Here is a 24493-nt window from a genome sequence, read left to right on the forward strand (position 1 = left end):
TCAAACCCCAGTACCATGGGGAAAAAAGAGCCTAAAAAAAAAATAAAATAAGGTCAGATTTGATCAACTATCTAGGTCTTTGAACAAGAATAAAAAGTGGCACTGTGATCAAAAGATAGAGCGCTAGCCTTGAGCAGAAGGAGCTCAAGGACAGTGCCCAAGCCCAGAGTTCAAGCCCAGGACTAGCAAAGAAAAATAAATTAGAGGAAATAAAGAGGTACCAAAATGGAGGAAAAGATATGTATCTAATTCAATAAGACAGTGGGTACTCTTTCTTTCAAATTTCTAGTATCAGGCAGACACACAAATGACAGAAAACAAAGCAACACTCCAATGCATTTTTCTTTTTTTCTTTTTTACTTACATTAAATACATCGGTAAATCAGCAGTCGCATTCTGTTACCACGATTGTTATGTTGGAAGGAGAAAGGGAAAGAAAGGCAAATGCTTTCTCAGAAGCAAAAAAAGAGATACCCCTTCCCCTTAAAAAAACAACCAAAAGAAAAATGATTAGAAGAAAAAAAAAAAAAGAGCTGGGAAATAAAAAACTAAAATCCCCAACCCCAACAGTGCTCAAAGGAGGGCAGAAGAGCCGGTAGGAGTAGAGGAAAGGCAGCAGAGTGGCCTGGAAGCTAAGGCCAATACTGTTCCTAAGAGGGAGAGGAATGGGGAGTCCTGGGAAAGCATTTCCCCAGCCCCAAGGCAATGAAATATCTTCACTCCGGCTCCACAAGGAAAGCTTCATGGAGAATTTCATTTCTAAGAGACTTACAGAGCCATCCTAGTTCTTCCACTTGTAAAAAGGATGCACTGAGTGCTTTGGAGAACTAATGGGTTCTGTGGAAGAAAGAAAGGGGAAATGTATATGTAGTTCAGGGCCATGGGAACTAAGGCTGCCCCTGGAAAAGGAAGGGAACTGAGGCCCAAGTGGAAGAACCAAAGCTGAATCCTTCAGCATCTCAACTACATGGATTTCTCAGCTGCTCTGGGACAGAGGCCAATTCCAAGCCATAAGGGCAGAAAGATTCCAATCCTGGGTTACTGTGGTTTTTCCTGTCTTTTGTCCCCAAATTTTCCCAAAAGTAGGCTAAAACAAGAGGTAACTTAGAGTTCTTTCTCACCTTGATAGCTTCCCACAGACATCCTAAAACACCTGATGAAGGATGTGAAGAGAGGCTAAAGACTTAGAAAGAGCCAAGGTCCTCTGATGATGTGAGACAGTTGTAAAGAACCTTCAGTGCTAGTCACTTCCTGTTTACAGAAATAGGTGGTATTATATGAGGGAGGCCTAAGCAGGCCTTTGTGGTACTAGCCCCTAGTGGTACATAGATTAAACCATGGGTTACATGGAAAGATAGGTATGGTAGGATTAGAATGGAGGAGATAAAAAAAGAAGAAAATGGGCTGACGGGAGGTAGGAAATACACAATATAGTGAGAATAAAGATTTTGCTTATTTACAGGGAAGTAGAAAAGACATGGTAATGGATAGCAAATTGAATGTAAAACCCTGGAAAAGGATAGAAAACTTCTCCCTTTTGTCTGACTTCTCTTTATTCTTCTACCTGGGCCGATGCTAACCTGAGGCCACTCTCCAGTTGCTTATTAGTTAATTCTCCACTAAAGGCAACCTATATCCAACAGCTAGGCTGGCAAGAGTAGAGGTTACATCAGAGTAGGAGGAAGCTAGCAGTGGCTACAGGGCTTGGGTAGCTGCCACTGGTCCGGCTCTCTAAAACCCCTCCCCAAACCTCATATATCTCAGATTCCACTTAATTAAAAAGGCTGGAGGACAGGCAGAATCAGTCAAAAACCCTGTAAAACAAGTATCTTGACTGAATCACCATCAGCTAAAGTGCAAACTGCAGGGGGGATATGGTGTATGGAGGTGAGGCCATCTTAAGGCCAGGGGTGGAGGGGAAATGCATAAGTATAAATCAGAGGATGGGCATCAGAAACTGGTCCCTCCTCCAATTAGATCACAGCAGAGCCAAAGGTGCAGGCAACCAGTGAAGATTCTTTGGAGGACTCTGGGATCTGATCCCCAATCTACGAGAGAAGCTACCTAAGGGGCTGGGTGAGGGAAAACTGGGCCTCGGAAGAGTTCCAGAACCATAGATGACACCTCTCTTTCCCCTGGCTAGCTAACAACCTATGACTTCCTGTGGCCTGAGAGCTTGCCTCCCCATTCTTACCTCTAACTAGGAACACCCTCCATGAGGCCAACTCTGCAGTGTTTAACTATGAGAAACTCCAACCCAATAAAAACAAAAGGAAATGTTTCCTTACTTCCTCCTGCTCCCGGCCTTCTTTTCCCTCCAGGGCTTATAAATGTAACTGACCTAGAACACTCCCTTCTTAGTTCCTGGGCTCACCACCTTCTCCATCCTGGGAAAAGAAGAGGATCAAGAACAGGGATTGATCAAAAGTGGAAGGGAAGCGGGATGGGGCAGGAGAAAAAAGTATGTTCTGGAAAAATAGGGGAAGAACATAGAGGAGGAGGAGGAAAGATAAAGAAGGTCACTGTCTTGCACCTATAATACAAAGTGGAGAAAGTTGTTTTGGAAGGTAAGTCCTGGGGGGATTTGACCCCCAAGCCCCAGAGTACAGGGCAGGAGGCCAGTGGCAACAGCTGCCTGGTGTTGGTTGCTGAAGCGTTAAAAAGTGCCATGATGGAGCTGTCAGGAGGCAGCCCTTGGGAGCCAGGGCTCAGTGTGCTGTTACCGTAGGGGCTGTGTGCTGAGGGGTGGGGATGGAGGTTACTTCTTAGCTGTCGTGCTAGCGCCATACTTGTTTGCTGCTAGCCACCCCCTCAGTTGCTACAACACTGGCTCTTGTTCTGCTGGGACTGCTCATGGAGATCCACACCGCGGCTTCGGCCTGCTGCACCCCCCAGATTCTGGGGTTCACTCTTTGGCAACTTCTTAGCTAATGATAAAAAGAGAAGAAAACAGTATGGAAGATTTTACTCACATTTACACACATACACAATTAGGAGAAATGTAAGAGGTAAAGCAAAAGATTACAAGAAAGTTCAGGAGGGGAGACTTTACCGTGCAAACTATATAGAACACAAGGAGGCTAAGACTGCAGCCAAAGGACACAAGTCACAATAGATAGCTAAGGTATTTCCATACCTCTTTATTTTTTTCTTTTTGTGGGGCTTGAACTCAGTGCCTGGGCACAGTCCCTGTGCTTTTGTGCTCAACGCCAGCGCTCTACCACTTGAGCCACAGCTCCCCTTCTGGCTTTTTGGTGGTTAATTGAAGATAAAGGACTTTCCTTACCCAGGATGGCTTCAAATTGTGATTCTAGATCTCAGCTTCCCTAGAGTAGTTAGGATTATAGGTTTTCAGTGCTCAGGACAAATTTAGAGCCTTGCACCTGCTAGGCAAGTGCTCTGCCACTGAGCTGCACCCCTGGCCTGATACTTGAAATTATTACAAGAGTAGACACTCCTACCTATCCTTGATTTGGTCACTGATGACCTTTCTTATCAACAAGGAGCAGACAGGATGACCTTAGGATGTTCTGACCTTACCTATTGCCAGGAAAAGATCATTCACGTTCATAGCTGTCTTGGCTGAAGTCTCCATAAACAATAAGCTGTTGTCATCAGCATATGCCTGAGCCTCCTGAAAGGAATGGGAGAAATAAGTATTGCCTTTTCATTCTCATATAGTTCCAAGGCTAGGCAAGATACTAGGTTTCCTCCCCTTAATTAATGGCCCTCCTGCCATATAACACTGGATCCATAATTTGGTGAGGTTCCCTCAGGATGAACCTGTTTACTTAGTTCAACAAACAGATGTCAGAAATCTTACTTAGGGGCCAGGTGCCTAGTGGCTCATGCCTGTAATCCTAGCTACTCAAGAGGCGGAGAGCTGAGGATCTCAGTTCAAAGCCAGCTCAGGCAAGAAAGTCCGTGAGACTGTTAAATCTCCAATAAACCACCAGAAAACCAGAAGTGGCACTATGGCTCAAAGTGGTAGAGCAGTAGACTTGAGCTGAAGAGCCAGGGACAGCGCCCAGGCCTAGAGTTCAAGCCCTACGACCAACAACAACAGCAAAAAAGAAATCTTAATTTAGGGGAAGTAGGTTTGAGGCTTTTGGTTCTAACAACTGAATAGATTCTTTACCTCAAATTAACTGTTCTCTCTTTATTTTCACACTGGAAGTACCACAACTGATACTTTTCTACCACTCTGCTCTAGGATTTTCTTCTGATTCCTCTAAAACCTGGCTGTCACTAGGGTCACAGTGTTGCTGTATTAAATTTGGTGTAGAACTGGAGAATGAAACAATGAATGTTCTCACATAAGTCTTTCCAAAATGGCTGGTTTGGAAAAAAAAGAGGTCTCACAGACAGAGGGAGTGTGTTTGAGATTTCATGGAGTGGCTTACCTCATACTCCACCATGCGCTTATTGGCCAGGTCAGCTTTGTTCCCCGCCAGGGCAATAACAATGCTAGGACTGGCCTGCCGCTGTAGTTCCTTTACCCAGGTCTTTGCTCGGGCAAACGTTTCCTAAGAAAATATTAGGAAGAGAATGAGGAATGAGTAACTGGAAAGACTGACCATCCACGACAAACTATCAAAAGCCAGTCTATAACTCATCTCAGTAAAACCACAGGTCTCTGATAATTCATTACCTCATCTTAGCACTTTGAACTTTTTTTTTTTTTTGCTGAAGGCTAGCATTCTATCACTTGAGCCACATTGCCACTTCTATTTATGTGGTACTGAAGAATTGAACCTAGGGCTTCATGCATGGTAGGAAAGCACTCTACCACTAAGCCACATTCCCAGCCCGCACTTTATACTCTTATTTTGTTATTTCCAAGAACTTGTTTCCTCTCCCCCACCTTGTTTAATTCATATAAATAAAATCAGGGACAGTCTTCTCAGCTCACTTACCTGGTTAGTAATATCATAAACCACAATTGCAGCTTGGGCACCCCTGTAATACATGGGGGCTAAGCTGTGGTATCGCTCCTGCCCAGCTGTATCCCAGATCTCAAACTTGACTGTTGTGTCATCTAGACAAACAGACTGGGTGAGGAAGGCCGCTATGGAAGAAATAATAAAGGAGAAGTGGTAAGTGGAAGGAAGAATGGGAACACCACCCCTTTCAAAGTATCTCTATTCTCAGTAGAAGACCAATTACTATCCAGGATGCTCAGCCACAGGTTTACTGTTCTGTGAACCAGATTAAGATCGTCTTTGGCCAAGACATTTCTGGCAAAAACTGCTCTAAATAAAGAATGGGTGCTTAAACTGTGAGGGAGAAAGTACACCACTGACTCTGATACCAGTCATCCTTCTAACCAAAATGGGGGGGGAGGGGACAACAATAATAACAGAGTCAATAACTTCATAGGATTTTTATAATAAGATTTTCAAAGACTAATTAGAAAAATTTCAAGCCTGATAGCAAGTCCCAGAGCCATCAGTATTTGGCTAAACTTTTTGTGTGTATGTGCTGGTACCTGGGCTTGAACTCAGGGTATTATACTCTCACTTGCCTTTTTTGCTCATGGTTGGCACTCTACTACTTGAAACATACCTCCAGACCTGTTTCTTTTGCTATTTACTTGGAATGACAGTCTTGTGATTGGCTTCACACATCAGTCCTCTAGGTTTTGGCCTCCTGACCAAGTTAGAATAACAGGCATGACCCATCAGGGCCTGACTTTGGCCAATACTTTTTCCTATCACCACCTGCCACAGAACACTCCCCTTTCAAGATGAGTAGTAAAGGGGGGAAGGAGCAATATGGACATTCTCATAAAAGATCCTTTATTGAATTAGCTACCTATTTGAAGCTAGTTACAGTAAAGGCAAGTGCCTTTTATATTTGGTATTGATATTGATTCCAGACTTTTTTTTTTGCCAGTCCTGGGCCTTAGACTCAGGGCCTGAGTACTGTCCCTGGCTTCTTTTTGCTCAAGGCTAGCACTCTGCCACTTGACTCACAGCGCCACTTCTGGCCATTTCCTGTATATGTGGTGCTGGGGAATCGAACCCAGGGCTTCAAGTATACGAGGCAAGTGCTCTTGCCACTAGGCCATATCCCCAGCCCCACTTTTTTTTTTTTTTTTTTACTAGCTATGTGTAGCATAATCATCTAAGGACTTTCTCCAGACATACGCCTGTGCTACTGCCATCAACCTCACTCTACCTCCAATATTAGCCAGCAGATCTAGAGTATAGCTCAAGTATACACTGGTTGAAATGCTGCCAGGGCAATTCTTTTGTTATTGCTATTATTATTATTATTTTGGCTAATACCACAGCTGAACTCAGGGCTCCATGACCTCCCATGTCTTTTTTTCTTTCATTTTTTTTTCTGTTCAACTTTTTCCTTCACAGTGAGTGCTCTACCACTATTCATGCCTCCAGTCTAGCATTTTTGCTGGTTAATTGGAAGATAGTCTTGTGGATTTTTTTTGCGGGGGGGGGGGGGGTTTGGCTTCAAACTTTGATCTTCAGACCTCTGCTTCTTGAGTAGATATAATTATAGGTGTGAGCCACCCAGATGTGACTCTTGGCCAACTGTGATATAATTTTTTTTTTTTATAATGAATCATTGTTTCAAACCAAGATTTCCTTATATAGTTCAGGGTGGCCTGGAACCTACTATAGTCTTCCTGCCTCGGCCTCTTAGGTGCTGGAATTACAGGCACAAGCCACCACCCAGACCCAAACCAACTTTTATCTGCTCAAGATGTCATTCAGCTCAACCTGTCACCAAGATGACAAGGAGGGACTGGGAATATGGCTTACACACATGAAGCCCTGGGTTCAATTCCTTAGCACCACATAACAGAAAAAGCCGGAAGTGGTGCTGTGGCTCAAGTGGTAGAGTATTAGTTAACCCTGAGCAAAAAGAAGCCAAGGACAGTATTCAGGCCCCGAGTCTAAGCCCCAGGACTGGCAAAAAAACAAACAACAACAACAAAAAGATTACAAGGAGTAGGATGAAATGATTTTTTTTTTTAGATGTATAAAGTTTAATCTCTTTTTTCTAGGAGGCAAAAAGATGAACACCTGATTTTTGGTGTTTATTAAAATTATTTTTGTTTTTCTATTCCTGGGGTAATGAATGGTGCTAATCCACAATCAGGTCCTATATATCTCCCTCCAATTTGTCTTAGAAATTATTGGATTTCTTCTTTCTCTGGAGTACTTACCTCCAATGGTACTCTCCTGGTACTCATGGAACTGTCCTTTGACAAAACGTAATACCAGGCTAGACTTCCCCACTGCAGATTCCCCCAGTAGAACCAATTTAAACTGGCATATTTTGCTGGCCTGGGGCTGCCCATTGGGCCTGGCCGTACTTCTGCTAGTCATGGCCAGATTATTAGAGTGGGAAAGGGTAGAGGGAGGGGGATGCCACAAAGCGGCAAAGGGGAGAAGGGGGAGGGGAGGGGACTTCCAGGATTCAACAGTCCTGCAAGAAAAAAGTGGGAAAAAAATTAAGACACAGATCCATTGCTGGTACAATTGCTTTTTAGAGAAAAGGCAGAATGTCTTCATTTTCTTGGTCCTCTGAGGACTTTCCATCATTGAAAAGTTACCACTCTAAGAAGTTCCCAAGCAGCTGATAATTAGCTTTAAGAGTGGGGGACAATGATTAAGAACTGCTTCTGAAATAAGAGTTTGCCCTACCACAAAGTCTGACTGGCAAGAAGCTGAGATGGAGACTGAAAACAGAGATTTTAATCCCAATTAATTCCGCATAAAGTCTTCAAAGGATTTTTTCTGAGTCAAAATAAACTGGTTAGCCTGGATTCACCCCCAGGTACCCTAGATACTTAGTGTCTCCTTGGCATCTTAATGCCATGCCTTTTATTTAGTTCTCAAAATGATACATTTACCCTAGGGATGAGGAACCATCACCTCTCCTAAGGATTTGGGGTAGCATCTGGTTCTGTATTCATATGTGATCTGTCTTGAGAAGACATTTCCAAAGATCTGATCATGGTCCTATTGCCAAGAAACCTATTCTTCCTCGTTTCTGGTTATAGGTGAGGCAAGAAACACAACCCACAGATCACATTAGGTATCAACTTTTTCACTGTATTTTTGCTACTTCCCCAAGTCTTGAGAGTCTATCAAATCTAAGTCAGTAAACTTGACTTACTCTCGGCTTGCAGCTGTCTTACTGATGCCTAGAGATTAGATTACTCTCCACACCAAAGAGGCCTAACAGCTATAAACCTCCAAACTAGAGGCAGGTTTATTTCTAAATACATGCAGGAGTATCCAGGGGATATGTCTTCAAGCAATCAATAGTTGATGAAAAAATAACTGAATCAATTCCTCTTTCTTCTAACAGGGCTAAGAAAGCTGCTAGAAGAGGAGGGGAGTTATCAAAAAAAAAAAATGGTGGCTCTGAGATTCTAGTCATCCAAATCTGAATGTATTTTATAATCTTGACTCTACAGAGAAAGAAGGAGTTAATGAGAGCACAAAAATCTCTCTCCAAAGTGAAGCATTGTTTGAGTTATACCTTTCCTTTCTCCATGGCTGATCCTAGCGACTCCACAGACATCATTCTCTTATGTGTGGGGAACCATTCTTTGTCACCACAGTTAATAGTTTTGGTGTCAAATTACAGTTAACTGTCTTAGCAATGCTACTTTCTAGATAGTAAGAATGAAAATCGCAGAAGATGCAATGCAGAGGAACAAAACTCCCAGAGGAATTGGGCTTGTTTTCTAGTTCTACTTAATGACTCTGTGGGCAAATACCTGGGGCAACTTACAAAAATAAATGTACAGCAGGTGCTGGTGGCTCACACCTGTAATCCTAGCTACTCAGGAGGCTGAGATCTGAGGGTCATGGTTCAAAGCCAGCCTGGGCAGGAAATTTCATGAGACTTATCTCCAATTAAACACCAGAAAACTGGAAGTGAAGCTGTGGCTCAATGTGGTAGAGGACTAGCCTTGAGCAAAAAAGCTCAGGGTAGTGCCCAGGCCCTGAGTTCAAACTCATGGAGTTCAAACCCCATGGAATTCAAGCCCTACAAACAAACAAATAAACATACAGAGTGCTAGCCTTGATCAGAAGAGCTCAGTGCTCAAGAGCTCAGAGTTCAAGCCCCAGGACCAGCACACATACACACACACATAATATTTATATGCCTACCTCCTTTGTAAATGGGGCCTTACAAACACCTACTGAATAAGACTATTCTAAAGATTAAATGGGAGTATACATACAAAGAACTGAAAGTGTATAACATAAATCAAGCTCTCAGTAAGTACTATTAACCAGTATTGTTATGATATTAAGCATCTGTCTACCTCTCTGAGCCTTCCTACCTTCACTGGAAAATGAAAAATACTATCCCCGAGAACCTATGAGGATTAAATGAAATACATTTGTATAGGGCTAATTAATAATGGCTAGGTTTTATTTCATGTCCTTGCTTTTTTCTTATTTATTTTTTTGCCAGTCCTGGGGCTTGGACTCAGGGCCCGAGCACTGTCTCTGGCTTTGTTTTGCTCAAGGCTAGCACTCTATCACTGTTATGCCAAGTTGCGAAACCACCACCAAGAAGACCACCGAGACTCAAGACATTCCGAAATGCAAAAGCAAGGCAAGGCTTTATTTAAGCGAGCTGTAACTCGGGCCTCGTCCTACCCACCAACACAGCGGAGGTTAGGAGGAAGCCCCGAGCTGTGATTACACCGGGCTTATAAAGGCAAAGAACAAGGTTACAACAATCAGGTGTTCAAGCAAGCAAGATTAGGACTCAGGTACAAATCTGATTGGCTCAGGGTTCGATTCTAAAATGGGGTTCACATGGTAAAATGGGGCTCACGTGGTAAAATGGGGCCTGACTTCAAAGTCTAGCACTTCATCACTTGAGCCCCAAAGCCACTTCCGGCCTTTTCTGTTTATGTGGTGCTGAGGAATGGAACCCAGTGCTTGCAAGGCAAGCACTCTACCCTTAAGCCTTTTTCCCAGCCCTGCTTTTTTCTTTTATGTGTAAAGAAGATCAAGTTAATACATTGGCATATATCTCAGTGTTATTTATCAGCGTATTTCCACAAAACAGCCAATATATTAAGAAAAAAAAACAAAGAAAAAAGGACAAACTAGAAGTCAGCAGAGAACTGAGATAGAAAAATCAAAGTTCTAGAGTTGACTAGACAGTTTAAAGAAATACAACAACTTACTGTAATCCAATGGGGAATTTTGGAGTCAGCTAGCCAGTGAATTCTAAGAATCCAGACACATATGTATCATTTTGTGATTAATTTTTTACTGCTCTATAATGAAATGATCAAAATAAAAATATAGATTTTTCACAAAGCCAATTTCACTCAGTTGGAGGGTGTCCTTTTTTCCCCCTTTTTACTTTTTATTCTTTTTTTGAGACAGTCTTACCACCTTGCACAGGCTGGTCTCAACTTTCCGCTCTATTTCAGCCTCACAAGTGTTAGGATTTCATAAAAGTACCAGCAATGCCTGCATTGTGGACATCCTTATTATGAAGTTTCTAACTCCTTTGTGTCAATTTTCTCTGTTAGAACAAAATATATGGATGGAACTGGTGGCTTATACCTGTAATGGTAGCTACACAGGATGTTAACCATCAGAAAGCTGAAAGTGGGGGTGTGGCTCAAGTGGTAGAGGGCCAGCCTTAAGCCAATACAAAACAAAAAAGAACAACAAGCAAGAACTTGAGGCCCTGTGTTCAAGCACACACACAAATAAAACATGGTTTGATATTTTCACATGAAGACACCAAAGAATACACACTCTTCTGTTAAGAGTAATCACTTTTTGGGGCTGGGGATATGGCCTAGTGGCAAGAGTGCTTGCCTCGTATACATGAGGCCCTAGGTTCGATTCCCCAGCACCACATATACAGAAAATGGCCAGAAGTGGCGCTGTGGCTCAAGTGGCAGAGTGCTAGCCTTGAGCAAGAAGAAGCCAGGGACAGTGCTCAGGCCCTGAGTCCAAGCCCCAGGACTGGCCGGGGGGGGGAAAAAAAAGAGTAATCATTTTTTTTCCTTTTGGTACTGAAGCTTGAATTCGGGGTCTTGAACTTGCTAGGAAAGTGCTCTTACGATTCATGTCACACTCCCAAAGACCCCTTTATTTTTCTTTCATTATATTTAGACAGAGTTCTGCATTGTACCTTGGCCAGTCTTTCTATCTATGCAAGCCGAGTAGCTGGGAATATATGCGTGCTCCACCACACCCAACCTAACATAACTGCTGAGCAAAGTAAAATTAAGGTGAACAGTATGTGGAGGAATTCCAATTATTTTCATTCTAAATAATCCTATTTTTATTTATTTATCTTTTGCCAGTCCTGGGGCTTGAACTCAGGGCCTGGGCACTGTCCCTGAGTTTTTCTGCTCCAGGCTAGTGCTCTACCACTTTGAACCACGGCTCTGCTTCTGGTTTTCTGGTGGTTAATTGAAGAGAAGAGTCTCACAGATTTTGCCTTTCCTGGCTTTGAACTGTGAGCCTCAGATCTCAGCTAGGATTATGAGCTGCCAGTGCCCAACCTTTTTTCTTTTTAATGGTACAGGGATTTGAGCTCAGGACTTGCTTTACTTGCTTGCTTGGCACTGTACCACTTGAGTCATACCACCAGGCCAGCTTTTTACTGATGATTTTGGAGATAGAGTCTCATGGGGTTTTATGCCTGGGCTGGCCTCAAACTTCAGGTCTTCAGATCTCAGCCTCTTGGGTAGCTAGAATTACAGGCATGAGCGGCATCTAGCTGATGAGTCACTTTTAAATAACTTTTTTAGTTACCTAAAATGCATATAGAAGAAGTACATTGCAAACAGTAGGCAATAAGTCTTAAATCATTTTGTCAGCAGGGCACAGTGGCTTACATTTGTAATCCTAGCTACTCCAAAGAGAGAGACCAAGAGGATCACTGTTTGATGTTAATCCAGGCAAAAAGTTACTGAGATCTCCATCTCAATCGATAAAAGCTGAGTGTGGTAGCATACAACTGTCATCTTAGCTACCCAGGAGGTATAAATAGGAGAAATCACAGTCCAGGCCAGCCTAGGTATTTAAGACCCTACTTAAAAAACAACTAAAGGAGGGCTGGGGATATGGCCTAGTGGCAAGAGAGCTTGCCTCCCATACATGAAGCCCTAGGTTCGATTCCCCAGCACCACGTATACAGAAAACGGCCAGAAGTGGCGCTGTGGCTCAAGTGGCAGAGTGCTAGTCTTGAGCAAAAAAGAAGCCAGGGAACAGTGCTCAGGCCCTGAGTCCAAGCCCCAGGACTGGCCAAAAAAAAAAAAAACAAAAAAAAAAACTAAAGGGCTGGTTGCTCACAACTATAATCCTAGGTCTACAGCAAGCTAAGATCTGAGGACCCTGTTTCAAAGTCAGCCTGGATAGATCAATTTAAGAGACTCTTCAGTTAACCAGCAAAATTCTGGAAGTGGACGTATGGCTCAATTAGTAGGGTACAAGCTGTGAGGAAAAAAAGCTGAGTGACAAGAGGCTCTTAGTTCAACCCCTAGTACTGGCAACAAAAATAAATAAATGATAGATAAAGCAAGTACATAATAAACAAGGGCTAGGGGAAGGAGGACATGTCTCAAGAAGTAGAGGGCCTGGGGCTGGGGATATAGCCTAGTGGCAAGAGCGCTTGCCTCGTATACATGAAGCCCTGGGTTTGATTTCCCAGCACCACATATACAGAAAATGGCCAGAAATGGTGCTGTGGCTCAAGTGGCAGAGTGCTAGCCTTGAGCAAAAAGAAGCCAGGGACAGTGCTCAGGCCCTGAGTCCAAGGCCCAGGACTGGCAAAAAAAAAACACCAAAAAACAAGAAGTAGAAGGCCTGCTTAATAAGCATAAATAAGCCTGAGTTGACCCCCCCCTCACTACCATCAAAAAAAAAATTACTCTGTGAAAGTTTCACTTATATATGTATTTTTAAACATGAGTTATGGTGTAAGAATTTTTTTAAACTAAGTCATGATCAAAGTTTAAAAACAGACTTAGAGAAGCCTGATACTGAAAGATGGTTCATCAGGGATGGAATGACGTTGTCTCTGGACAGCTTATAGTTGTGGATGCCACTAAAGCACTCCTTGGTGATATTCAGATGAAGGCTGAGTAAAATTTAGGGGTTGGAGGATTCCCCAATGCTGCTACTAAAATTATAGAGCATCATGAAAAGTGAGAAAATAGGCTAAGACGCATGTGCTAAGGACTCTAGAATTAATGCCTCAGTTTTCTCTGCTTTGCCACTCAATTCACTGTGACTTAAGGTTACTCATTCCCTTTGCTTTTCAGAAGCTCAGCTTATCTATAAAGATCATTGGTAGGGGTGGAGACTAGTAAAATGCAGGAGAGCAAAATTTGAATTCATTCCCAAAGTTTTGTGGACCTTGCTTCTCTTAAGGAATCTGAAGATAATCCTTTTTTGTTGTTGTTGGGTGGTGGTGGTTGTGGGGCTTGAACTCTAGGCCTGGGCTCTGTCCCTGGGTTAGCACTCTACCACTTTCATTTTTTTTTGGTAGTTAATTGGAGAAAAGAGTCTCATAGACTTTCCCAGGGCTGGCTTTGAACTGTGATCCTCAGATCTCAGCCTCCTGAGTAGCTAGGATTACAGACATAAGCCACCAGCGCCCAGTCTAGGATGAACCATTTCTAGAGACATATTTATGTGGTACTTCATATACACTGTCCTATAGGGAAAGAGGACTGGTCAGTGGAACACTAAAAGAGAAAACAGATGACATAAGAGGAAAAAAAGGTCAAGTGATAAACTAATCAGTTTTCTTTTACACACACTCCCAAGAAACAAGAGGAAAAGTTTCCAGTTGTTCAGTTTCATCCCTTAAATTTTTATCTACTTCAGAGCATGTGATTCAAGGGACAGAACATTATAAGCCTAAATGTAACGATTATTCTACAATATAAAAACATGGGAGTTAGAACAGACTGAATTCTCATGGCTAAACACATCACTCTAGGCCTGGGAACAGTAGGAATTTGGAGGAGTATGAAGACAAAAACTTTCACAGGCAAACTTGGGCTTGCAAAATCCTTGTCACTAACCCTCAGATCGACAGCCCAAAAATGGGTCAACAAACTTTCCTTTTTTTTTTTTTTGGCCAGTCCTAGGCCGTGAACTCAGGGCCTGAGCACTGTCCCTGGCTTCTTTTTTGCTCAAGGCTAGCATTCTGCCACTTGAGCCACAGCACCACTTCTGGCCATTTTCTGTATATGTGGTGCTGAGGAATCAAACCCAGGGCCTCATGTATACGAGGCAAGCACTCTTGCCACTAGGCCATATTCCCAGCCCCTCAACAAACTTTCTTACTACTAAGCAACTTTGGATTGTTGGAGATTTGTAACTACTGGGTTAGAAAAGTCTACCTCCCACTTCAGTATCAGGAATCTGCTTTTTCTATAATTGATGGGCTACTCATCTTTAATCACACTATATTTATAAGGTCAATTTTTGTCCCCCTGGAACTGGGGTTTTAAACTTAGGGCAGGCACTCTACCACTTGGACCATGCCATAGCTAGACTCTCAAAAGATCAGAAATAATACATGAGATTCAACTGATTTCTTCCCTCATCTAGTGGTGTATTTTTGTTTTGTTTTTGGCCAAGAGTTGGTAATGGGCAAATGATCACTTCAAAGACAAAGTTATAAACCAAAGCAAATTAGTCAAGTGATGTGATATTTATTACCTTTCAATTTGAGGGTTTTTTTTTTAATTTAAGAAAGAAAAAAAGTTATCCTTCCCTTCAACACTCTCAGAGATCAAATTTAAATTCCCTCAGAAATATATTTCCACAAGAAAGGCTTATCAGGGCTGGGAATATGGCCTAGTGGTAAAGTGCTCATATACATGAAAGCCCTGGGTTCGATTCCTCAGCATCACATATATATAGAAAAAGCCAGAAGTGGCGCTGTGGCTCAAGTGGCAGAGTGCTAGCCTTGAGCAAAACGAAGCCAGGGACAGTGCTCAGGCCCTGAGTTCAAGCCCCAGGACTGGCAACAAAAACAAAACCAAACAAACAAAGAAAGGCTTATCAAAGACCCAATAACTAGGAGGAATGGAGGCCTGATTATGGGTCAGCCTACTGGGGCAGGGTAAGGAAGGGTAGAGAATGTTCTTTAATATGGGCAGTTCTCCAAGCAATGCTGGAAAGTAGTATAACAGGCAAGATTTCCTCACCTGTCAATTCCAGCTAAAGCAACACTCCATTCCCCAGGCCTCCTTTCACATGCTAGCTTTGAGTCATACCAAATCTATATAAGGCCTTCAAAAGTCTATCACCTCTCAGTAAACTGAGTACTCAGTATATAGCTACCAGATCTAGCCTAGTCCCAAAGGTGAGCTGTATAAAGTCTGCCAGCCAGATAAAGAAACCAATCTAGGCTGGGTGCTGGTAGCTCACACCTGTAATCCTAGCTACTCAGGAGACTGAGATCTGAGGATCTCAGCTCAAAGCCAGCTGGTGCAGAAAAGTCAGTGAGACTCTTATTTCCAATTAAGTATTAGAAAACTGGAAGTGGCTCTGTGGCTCAAAGTGGTAGAGCACTAGTCTTGAGGGAAAAAGCCCAAGGACAGTGCCCAGGCCCTGAGTTCAAGCCCCATGACTGACCAAAAAAAGAAACAAAGGAAGAACAGAAAACCAACAACAATTTATAATAAGTCATCTACATCTAGTCCAGTCTCTATTTCATAAAATTAGTCAATTTGTCAGGTATTACATAGTCAGCTATCACAGAGCTGCTAAGAATCGAATATAGGGGGCTGGGGATATGGCCTAGTGGCAAGAGTGCCTGCCTCATATACATGAGGCCCTGGGTTCGATTCCCCAGCACCACATATACAGAAAATGGCCAGAAGTGGTGCTGTGGCTCAAGTGGCAGAGTGCTAGCCTTAAGCAAAAAAGAAGCCAGGGACAATGCTCAGGCCCTGAGTCCAAGGCCCAGGACTGGCAAAAAAAAAAAAAAAGAATCAAATATAAGTACTTCTACTCCCTGTCCACCTTTTGTGTGTGTGTGTCCTGGTCCTAGTACTTGGGCTCTGGGCCTGGGCACTGTCCTGAGATGGTTTTTTTTTTGAATACTCAGTTCAGATTTTAATGTTTTGTCCTAAGCTTTTTTGCTCAAGGCTAGCACTCTACCACTTGAGTCACAGCTTCACTTTAGGCTTTTTTTGGTGGTTAACTGGAGATAAAGCATCTCAGACTTTCCTCCCTGAGCTGGCTTTGAACCATAATCTCATATCTCTGTCTCCTGGGGAGCTGAGATTACATGTGTGAGCCACTGGTGGACAACATTTAGGTTTTTTTTGTTTGTTTGGCTTAGCTTATCTCTTCTTTTTTTTCTTTTTTGCCAGTCCTGGGACTTGAAGTCAGGGTCTGGGCACTGTCCCTGAGCTTCTTTATAGCTCGTCTCAGAGCACACTAACACTTTAGTCACAGCGCCACTTCCAGCCTTTTGTGTGTAAGTGGTATTGAGGAATCAAACCCAAGTCTTCATGCATGCTAGGCAAGCACTCTGCCACTAAGCCATGATCTCTTCTTTTTTAGCATGCATGGGGGGGGGGGTTCACTGTTATTTTTCCATACCTGTTTACAATCCAATTTCATCCTCTATCACTCTCCCTGCCCCCTTCCAAAACAATTTCAACAGGTTTCATTGTCTCTTTTTGTGTGTATGCTGGTACTAGGGCCTGAATTCAGGGCCTGGATGTTGTCCCTGTCCTTTAGGTTTTTCACTTAATGTTGGAATTCTATCACTTAAGCTATAGCTCCACTTTTGGATTTTGTTGGTTAATTAGAGATAAGAGTCTCATGGACTCTCCTGCCCAGGTTGGCTTTGAGCCTCAATTTTCAGATCTCAGCCTCCTGAATAGCTAGGATTACAGGCACGAGATACTTGATGCCCAGATCATTGTCTTATTTTCATAGTTGCAAATAATCTATTTCAACGTCTTTCATCTTTGTTAGTCCAAACTCTCATCTCTTCTATATCACTGTATTTTTTAAAAAAATTTAAATTCTGAGACAAGGCCTTGCTATATAGCCTAAGCTGGCTTCAAACTGGAGAGTCTGCCTCAGTTTCTTGAGTGTGGGTTCTTCAGGCCTACACCAACAAATATGACCTCCATTCTTTTTTTTGGGGGGGGGGGCAGTACTGGAGATTTGAACTCCAGGCCTAATGCTTGCTAAGCAGGCATTCTCCCACTTGAGCCAAATTCCTAGCCCTACTATACTTCTGGAAGCAGGAAATGTTAAATTCTAAAGAGATTGTACCAGGGGCTGGGAGTGTGGCTTAGTGGTAGAGTGCTTGCCTAGCATGCATGAAGACCTGGGTTCTTCGATTCCTCAGCACCACATAAACAGAAAAAGCCGGAAGTGGTGCTGTGGCTCAATTGGTAGAGTGCTAGCCTTGAGCAAAAAGAAGCTCAGGGACAGTGCTCAGGCCCTGAGTTCAAGCCCCAGTACCGACCGAAAAAAAAAAGAGAGAGAGAGAGAGAGATTGTACCAGAACAGAAACAAGAGCTTAGACTGGATCATACATACTGGCTTTGAGACTAAAAGCAACTTAGGAAGACCAAGACCTTCCCTGGGATCTACAATCACATTTTTCTGACAGAAAATGCTTCTCTTTCAGTGCACTGGGGGCTCATACCTATAATCCTAGCTACTCACAAGGCTGAGATCACAATTTGAAGCTTTGAGCAAAAGAATTCAGGACAGCATCCAGGCCATGAGTTCAAGCCCCAGTACCAGCAAATCACAAATCTCTCTCTCTCTCTCTCTCTCTCTCTCTCTCACACACACACACACACACACACACACACACACACACACTCCTCTCTAGGTCTTTACCAACCCTCTGCCAGGATAGTAGGAATAAAAGCACATCAAATGGGAGACACAAGGGAAAGTAACTTGCAGGCCTTACAATTACCTTCATCGCTTCTCCAACTTTGTTTAGACTCAAATCACCAAAATGTCCCTCTCTCCTTTCTCTTTTTTAAAAGAGGTACTGGGGTTTGAACTCAGGGCTCTTGAGCTTAGAAGACACTCTTACCACTTAAGCAGGGTTTCCAATTCCAAATCAGCAAAATCTTTTTTTTTTTTTCTTTGCCAGTCCTGGGCCTTGAACTCAGTGCCTGAGCACTGTCCCTGGCTTCTTTTTGCTCAAGGCTAGCACTCTGCCACTTGAGCCACAGCTCTACTTCTGGCCTTTTCTATATATGTGGTGCTGAGGAATCAAACCCAGGGCTTCATGTATATGAGGCAAGCACTTGCCACTAGGCCATATTCCCAGCCCCCAAATCAGCAAAATCTTGAACTAAGACTGAAACTACTAGTTAAGCTCTTTCATTCTGTGAATCCAGTATTATCCAATGAGTCATTGACTCAAATGAGAGTCCTTCTACTTCCTCCATCCTCTCCCTAATATCTCTCCAAGAGGTAAAAAGCACACTTATCTCTTATCAGCATCCTAGTGCAAACTCCATAATATTGACCTAGGAAAGGTTGGATTGCCCTTCGCTACCTTGTCTATCTAGAAAAATGTATCTCAGAAGGCAAGTGCAAATGTCACCTTCTGTGAAACTGTAAGTACCTTCCCACCTCAGCAGAATTCATCATTGCTTCCTCTAGTGTCCCAAAGAGTTCCAACAGTGTTAAGACTAGGTTTCTATCATAGCATTTATTATTCTGTGTTGTCTGCATCCATTTGTTCTGCTATACTATGAACTTCTCAAAACTGGGACTTAAAAAACTAACATTGTAAGTCTTCAAAGCAGAACACCTGATTTCTAGTAGTTGCTTATTAAATGCCTTAATTAAGTCAAAGTGTGCCCTCCCCTAATCAATTCTTGCTGTGTCATCTGGATGGACCTTAGGTACAGTTGGATACATACACACACACACACACACACTTTTTTTTTTGTAGGATTGGGGTTTAAATTTGGCCTTGCTAATTAGGCCTTGCTAAGTAGGTGCTCTGCCACTTGAGCCACTCCTACTCCCTTTTTGTTGGTTATTTTTGAGATAGGGCCTCACTTTTATGTCTGGGCAAGTGTGGACTACAATTCTATTTATGCTTCACTTTGTCACAGGGATGGCAGAAGTATACCTCTGCGCCCAGCCCTTGGTTGAGATGGAGTGTCTCCAGAACTTATTATGCCTAGGCTGGCTTCAAACTGTGATTCCCCCAATCTCTGCCACCCAAGTAGCTAGGATTATAGGCTTGAGCCACCATGACAAGCTGGGAATATTTTCAACAGGTCTCAGAGAACCAATTCTCTCTTTGGGCCCCATTGAGGCTCAGCCCACAAGGTCCTGTTGTAATTCACATGGGCTAACTGCTTTTCCTGCCACTGGTTACTAGGTGCAGATGGCTTAATCACACCCAATATGTCACCTTCCTACAACAGAAGCAACTGTGGCTAAAAACAAAGTCCCTGAATTTTCAAATCAGTACTTAAAAAGTTTTGGGTCATTACAGGTAATTCCTGAACTTGAAAAACACATCAAAAAAACAAATTCAAGGGGCTAGGAATGTGGCTTAGTGGTAGAGTGCTTGCCTAGCATGCATGAAACCCTGGGTTCAATTCCTCAGTACCACAAACAAAAAAGGCCAGAAGTGGCACTGTGGAAGTGGTAGAGTGCTAGCCTTGAGCAAAGGAAACTCAGGGACAGTGCCCAGACTCTGAGTTCAAGCCCCAGGACTGGCAAAAAAAAGAATATAATTAATTAATTAAAGCCACCACAGAATCTGAGGACAATCTGAAAAGTATACAACTGCCCCTGAACCAAAGCTACAACCTCACCTAGAAATCTGCATATACTTTGCACACTTTGGTGACCCGTATTCTGTTTAGTTACTATTGAGTGAATGACTAAATCTTTTGAAAAACACTCTTGGGAAGTAGGAGTGTAATATGGTGAACTTTATGGTATCCTTCCTCCCAGAGAGTGGTGGCATTTCCTTATTTTAAGTTCATTGTCTCACATTTTGGATAGTTTTCAATCTGGTCATTTTTTTCTTTCATTTTGTCTATGCTAGGAGTCAAATACAAAACCATGCACATGCTAGGCAACCACTCAAATACCACGCCCCTTCAGATCTGAAAGCTTTTGCTTGTCTTTTGTTTATTGGTACTGGGGATCGAACCCAGGACATTGCACTTACTAGGCAAGTGCTTTGCCACTGAGCTACATCCCAACCCCAGAACTGAAAGCTTTTAAAACGAGGAAAGTGGATTGTATTCGGTTGCTTCACCTTATTCCCACTAGGCCTCCTTCTAAGAAGTCAAATTCAAAGTTGAGGAGCTGATGTCTCACACCTGTAATCCTAGCTGCTCAGGAGGTTCACGTCTGAGGATCACGGTTCCAAGCCAGCCCAGGCAGGAAAGTCCATGAGATGTTTATTTCCAATGAAACAGCAAAAAGCCAGAAGTGGAGCTGCTGCTTAAGTGGTAGAGTGCCAGCCTTGAGTAGAAAAAGCTGAGGACAGCGCCCAGCCCCTGAGTTCAATCCTCAGTACTGGAACACACAAAAAAAGTTAACTTCACATCAATACACACAAACAAGTACTCCACAAAGGAGCCATCCTTGCTCTTATAAGAAGTAAAAGGAGTATGATTTTAAGGACAGCGCCTTCTCCAAATACATGGTTGCAACCCCAGGTCTATGTTTCAAATTAATTCCACTCAGCTCTTGGAAAAAAATATTCTAAGTCTATAAGTATTATTTACATTTTAAATTGTAACAACTTCAGATCCTTCTTTCCATCCCTCTTTGTATTTCCCTGCTTTGGGGCTAGGGCGTATCTTGTACCAAGTAGCACTGGGCCTGATGTTCACTTGACCTATTCAGATGGTGCTCTACCACTTGAGCCATGCCTCTTACCCAACTTTTTTTTGTCAGTCCTGGTGTTTGAACTTAAGGCCTGAACACTGTCCCTGAGTTTTTGTGCTCAAGGCTCGTACACTACTATTTGAGCCACAGCTTCATTTTTGACTTTTTGGTGGTTAATTGGAAGTAAGAATCTCATGGACTTTCCTGTCCTGGCTGGCTTCAAATTGTGATCCTCAGATCTCAGCCTTCTGAGAAGCTAGGATTACAGGGGTGAGCCATGGGTGCTAGGCTCCCACCCTGCTTTTAGCTGTTTAAGAGTCACAGACATTTCTGTCTGGGCTGGCTTTGAACCTCAATTTCTGCCTACTAAGTACACAAGATTACCACCATGAGAGATACCATCTAAATCTCAGACAGTAAGGGACAATTCATACTACCATGGTGTTAACTGACCTTACTAGCTTTTGAAGCCCTTTCAGATGCCCAGACTTTGTACTGTGCTCAGCAGAAACCTTAATTCTAACTCCCCACCATAGCTGTTTTCATAAACTACGCCAGTCCTAGAGAAAAGTCTAAAGATATGTACATGTATTCATTCATCCTCTCTAATCTTTGGCATTTTCTTTCTTTCTTTTTTTTTGCCAGTCCTGGGCTTGGACTCAGGGCCTGAGCACTGTCTCTGGCTTCTTTTAGCTCAAAGCTAGCACTCTACCACTTAAGCCACAGCGCCACTTCTGGCCATTTTCTATATATGTGGTGCTGGGGAATCGAACCCAGGGCTTCATGTATATGAGGCAAGCAAGCACTCTTGCTATGAGGCAATATTCCCAGCCCCTCTTTGGCATTTTCTATACCCTGATCTTTTCTTGTGTCTTCACCACCTTCAGAGGTATGGAAGGGACAGTCAAATATTTTAAAATCACAAACCAGAAGATGCCAATAACTATCCCAAACAAAAAACATTCACCTTCATGTTTCTTTTCTCACCACGAAAGAGAAGTTTTGTCCATTTATGAGGACATTTTTAGGCTATCTAATGTACAACTCTAAGTATGTGTTGAAGAAGGCTAATGATAACCCCGAGTACTGCTCTCTGATTGTCTGAATTTGATAGAAAACAGCCTGAACTGTGACAGAAGCACAATAAATAACAGAGTATCATCAAAAAAGGGAAAACTATGGGAAAGAGACACCCCAGTGTAGGGAGAACATTTAAACAGAATTGCCTTTAGAGGCACATCCCCAAAAGACAGTGAGAATATTCTGATTTGTCTCTGCTCTCTGACTTTCTAGATGGAATATGTGGGAGAACATATTTTTTTTACAATTCAGTACAACATAAATATTTAAACATATGCATACATTACTTTGTAAGTTAAAATTTAATAATAAGATACATTGGTTTAGGAGGGAAAGAGAAGAAAGTGACTTAAGGGAAAGTCCAAAGGGTTCCAATCTACGGAAGACTAAAAGGTGAGCTGAACATTAAAAGTACAGAATTGAAATTTCTTTGTACAACTACGTAAAATAAAATAGAAGATATGGTTGAAGGAGAATCTACTGACTTATTAATCCATTAAGTTCATCTTTTTCTATACTTCTCTCTTCCCCCAAATACCTCAAGGTTTGACCAATTTTCTAATCACACAGACACCTGGGCTCCAGAAAAAGTAGATAAAGCACAAGGGGGTGATGCCAACCTTCCGGAATGGAATTTCTCACTGGTCCTCAAATCCCTTCCTCAGTATATCACCAGGATTGATGAACTCCATCACCTGTCTAAGAAATAGCCAAGTCTAAGTCTCACAGTATTTTCATCAACTAAGGTTGGAAAATTTCTTACTGACTTGGGATCTCTAAGACCCTTTACATTCAGACAATGAAATCATTCCCCATTTATAGGTAAACAAGATCTGAGTAGTCACTATAGATCAAGTTATTAAGGTGGGGCAGGGGAAAGCAGCAGAAAACACCATTCATATTGAACTTCTTAGCTTTCAGAGAACATAAAAACAGTAAAATAAAATTTTTTAGAAAAAGAAAAGAAAAACAGTTTGCAGTCTAAACCATAAGGCCATGAGAAAAGTATAGCGGCTGAGTTTGGAGCAGCCAATAATCAGAGAACAAGAAAAAAGAAATCTACTTTTGTCATCACCTTCTTATTCTGGGAGGACCAAAAAAACTTCAAGCCACCACATCTAAATACTAAAGAAACAAAAGAGTGAATACTCCTAAATCCACAGCATCCAGCGATCCTGAAGCGGTCCCAGGAGCTCCCACAACGGAGAGCAGGCCATGCTTTCTGCTTCTAGTTCCTCAACACTACCCTGCGTCTTTTACATCAGAAATGTTCAAATCCCTCCCGGCTCCTTACCAGGGCACCCTGGCTTTATAATAGTCACTTTCCCAGAAAATAACGCCTCTGATCAGGTAAGCACACTGCTCAGGCCCTTCCCAAGAGACAGCTCTCAATTGATCCCCGTCCCCCGTCTTACCCGCCCCCCCCCCCCAGCCTCAAGTTACCCTCGGGGCAAGGAGTCAGGGTTGACCCCCACCTCCCTTCGGGGCAAATGGGCTTACCTCACCCGTCCCTTTCCACAGCTCCGCCCTCTCCAGAGCCGTTTAAAGAGTAGTGAGGCCCGTCCAGCCCCGCACACAGACTCGGGGCCTCCAGCCCCTACCGCCTCCCCAACTTCAGGCTCCCAGTCCTCCAGATCCCCCTCCTCAGCGCCCCCACTGGGCCTGAAGGGGCCCGGCCCCCTTCTCCCCTCTCCAGTGGGCCGCCCTAACCCCCTCTCATAGGCCCACACCCGCCTCGGGTCTTGGGTCAGGCTGTTCCCATCTCCCCAGCACCTCTGCCTCTGCCCTTGTGGGCTCCATCAGCCTCAGTACCTGGGGCTCCGTCTCCCCCGTCGGGCCCAAGCCTGTGTCGAACAAACAGCTGCAGTTCAACCAAACCCTCTGGCCCCTCCTCCTCCCCCTCCACCTCCTCCGACTCGCCTTGGGAGGGGGGACTTCAGCCAATAGCCTACCACCGAGGGTGGGTTATATATGCATTAATCTGCCAATCCTGTGGAGAAAGGCGGGACTTTTGAGGCCCTTCCACCAATCAGTACGAGAGAGGGACCGGACCGACGGGGCCTCAAGCCAATAACTAGGGAGAAACCTTGAAGATGGACGAGGTGAGGAGCCAGTAAAGAGCGAACTTCCAGAAGCAGGGGGCGGTGCAGCGTCGACAGGCAGATGTATTAGCCAACGAGAACTCGACACCCGACGACCCCGCCTTTTGACTCATAAACATCTAATCAGGTGAGTGTTGGAGGCGGGTCAAAGACAAATTTTAGCCAGTACTGCAAGAATCCCGTACTTGAGTGACAGACAAGGGTTCGGAAGGGCGCTGCTGACCTTCGCCCCTCCCCCTGGATTTGGCGGGGTGGCCCTAAGGCCCTGCCCTCGGTGACAGATTCGGGGACTGAGAGCGCAGCACCTCTCCTAAGGACCAGGAGCCTGTGGATTTAAGCAGCACTTCCATCAGCGCTTTCCCCCTTTAATGGAACAAGCGGAGGGCAATTTTTAGTGAGTGGCATTCGGGACTTTGTGTGTGTGTGTGGAGACAAAGGCCAACTACAAAG

General features: G+C 43.4%; 1 protein-coding gene across 2 annotated transcripts; it reads right to left on the bottom strand.

Annotated features, from left to right (window-relative positions):
* Positions 1 to 324: 324 nt before the first annotated feature.
* Positions 325 to 23877, bottom strand: Rab5b (RAB5B, member RAS oncogene family). Of its 2 annotated transcripts, XM_048362474.1 has the most exons (7): positions 23754 to 23877; positions 22562 to 22640; positions 7193 to 7455; positions 4917 to 5068; positions 4404 to 4526; positions 3541 to 3634; positions 325 to 2927 (listed from the first exon to the last, which is right to left on the bottom strand). In XM_048362474.1, exons 3-7 carry the CDS (start codon positions 7353 to 7355, stop codon positions 2812 to 2814), a joined length of 648 nt encoding a protein of 215 aa, XP_048218431.1. In that variant the 5' UTR covers positions 7356 to 7455; positions 22562 to 22640; positions 23754 to 23877; the 3' UTR covers positions 325 to 2811. The 2 variants fall into 2 exon arrangements, with proteins under 2 accessions (XP_048218431.1, XP_048218441.1); XM_048362484.1 differs by lacking the exon at positions 22562 to 22640.
* Positions 23878 to 24493: the final 616 nt, after the last annotated feature.

The sequence above is a fragment of the Perognathus longimembris genome, chromosome 1, assembly GCF_023159225.1.
Source record: "Perognathus longimembris pacificus isolate PPM17 chromosome 1, ASM2315922v1, whole genome shotgun sequence".
NCBI lineage: Eukaryota > Metazoa > Chordata > Mammalia > Rodentia > Heteromyidae > Perognathus > Perognathus longimembris.

Bases quoted from the DNA above. Each gene is read 5' to 3' on its own strand.
- Rab5b (XM_048362484.1), bottom strand. From the start codon at position 7,355: ATGACTAGCAGAAGTACGGCCAGGCCCAATGGGCAGCCCCAGGCCAGC. The intron at 3,635-4,403 runs GTAAGCCACTCC...CATTCCTTTCAG, and splicing joins AGCGCATGGTGGAGTATGAG to GAGGCTCAGGCATATGCTGA. The intron at 2,928-3,540 runs GTAAGGTCAGAA...TTTTATCATTAG, and splicing joins TGATCTTTTCCTGGCAATAG to CTAAGAAGTTGCCAAAGAGT.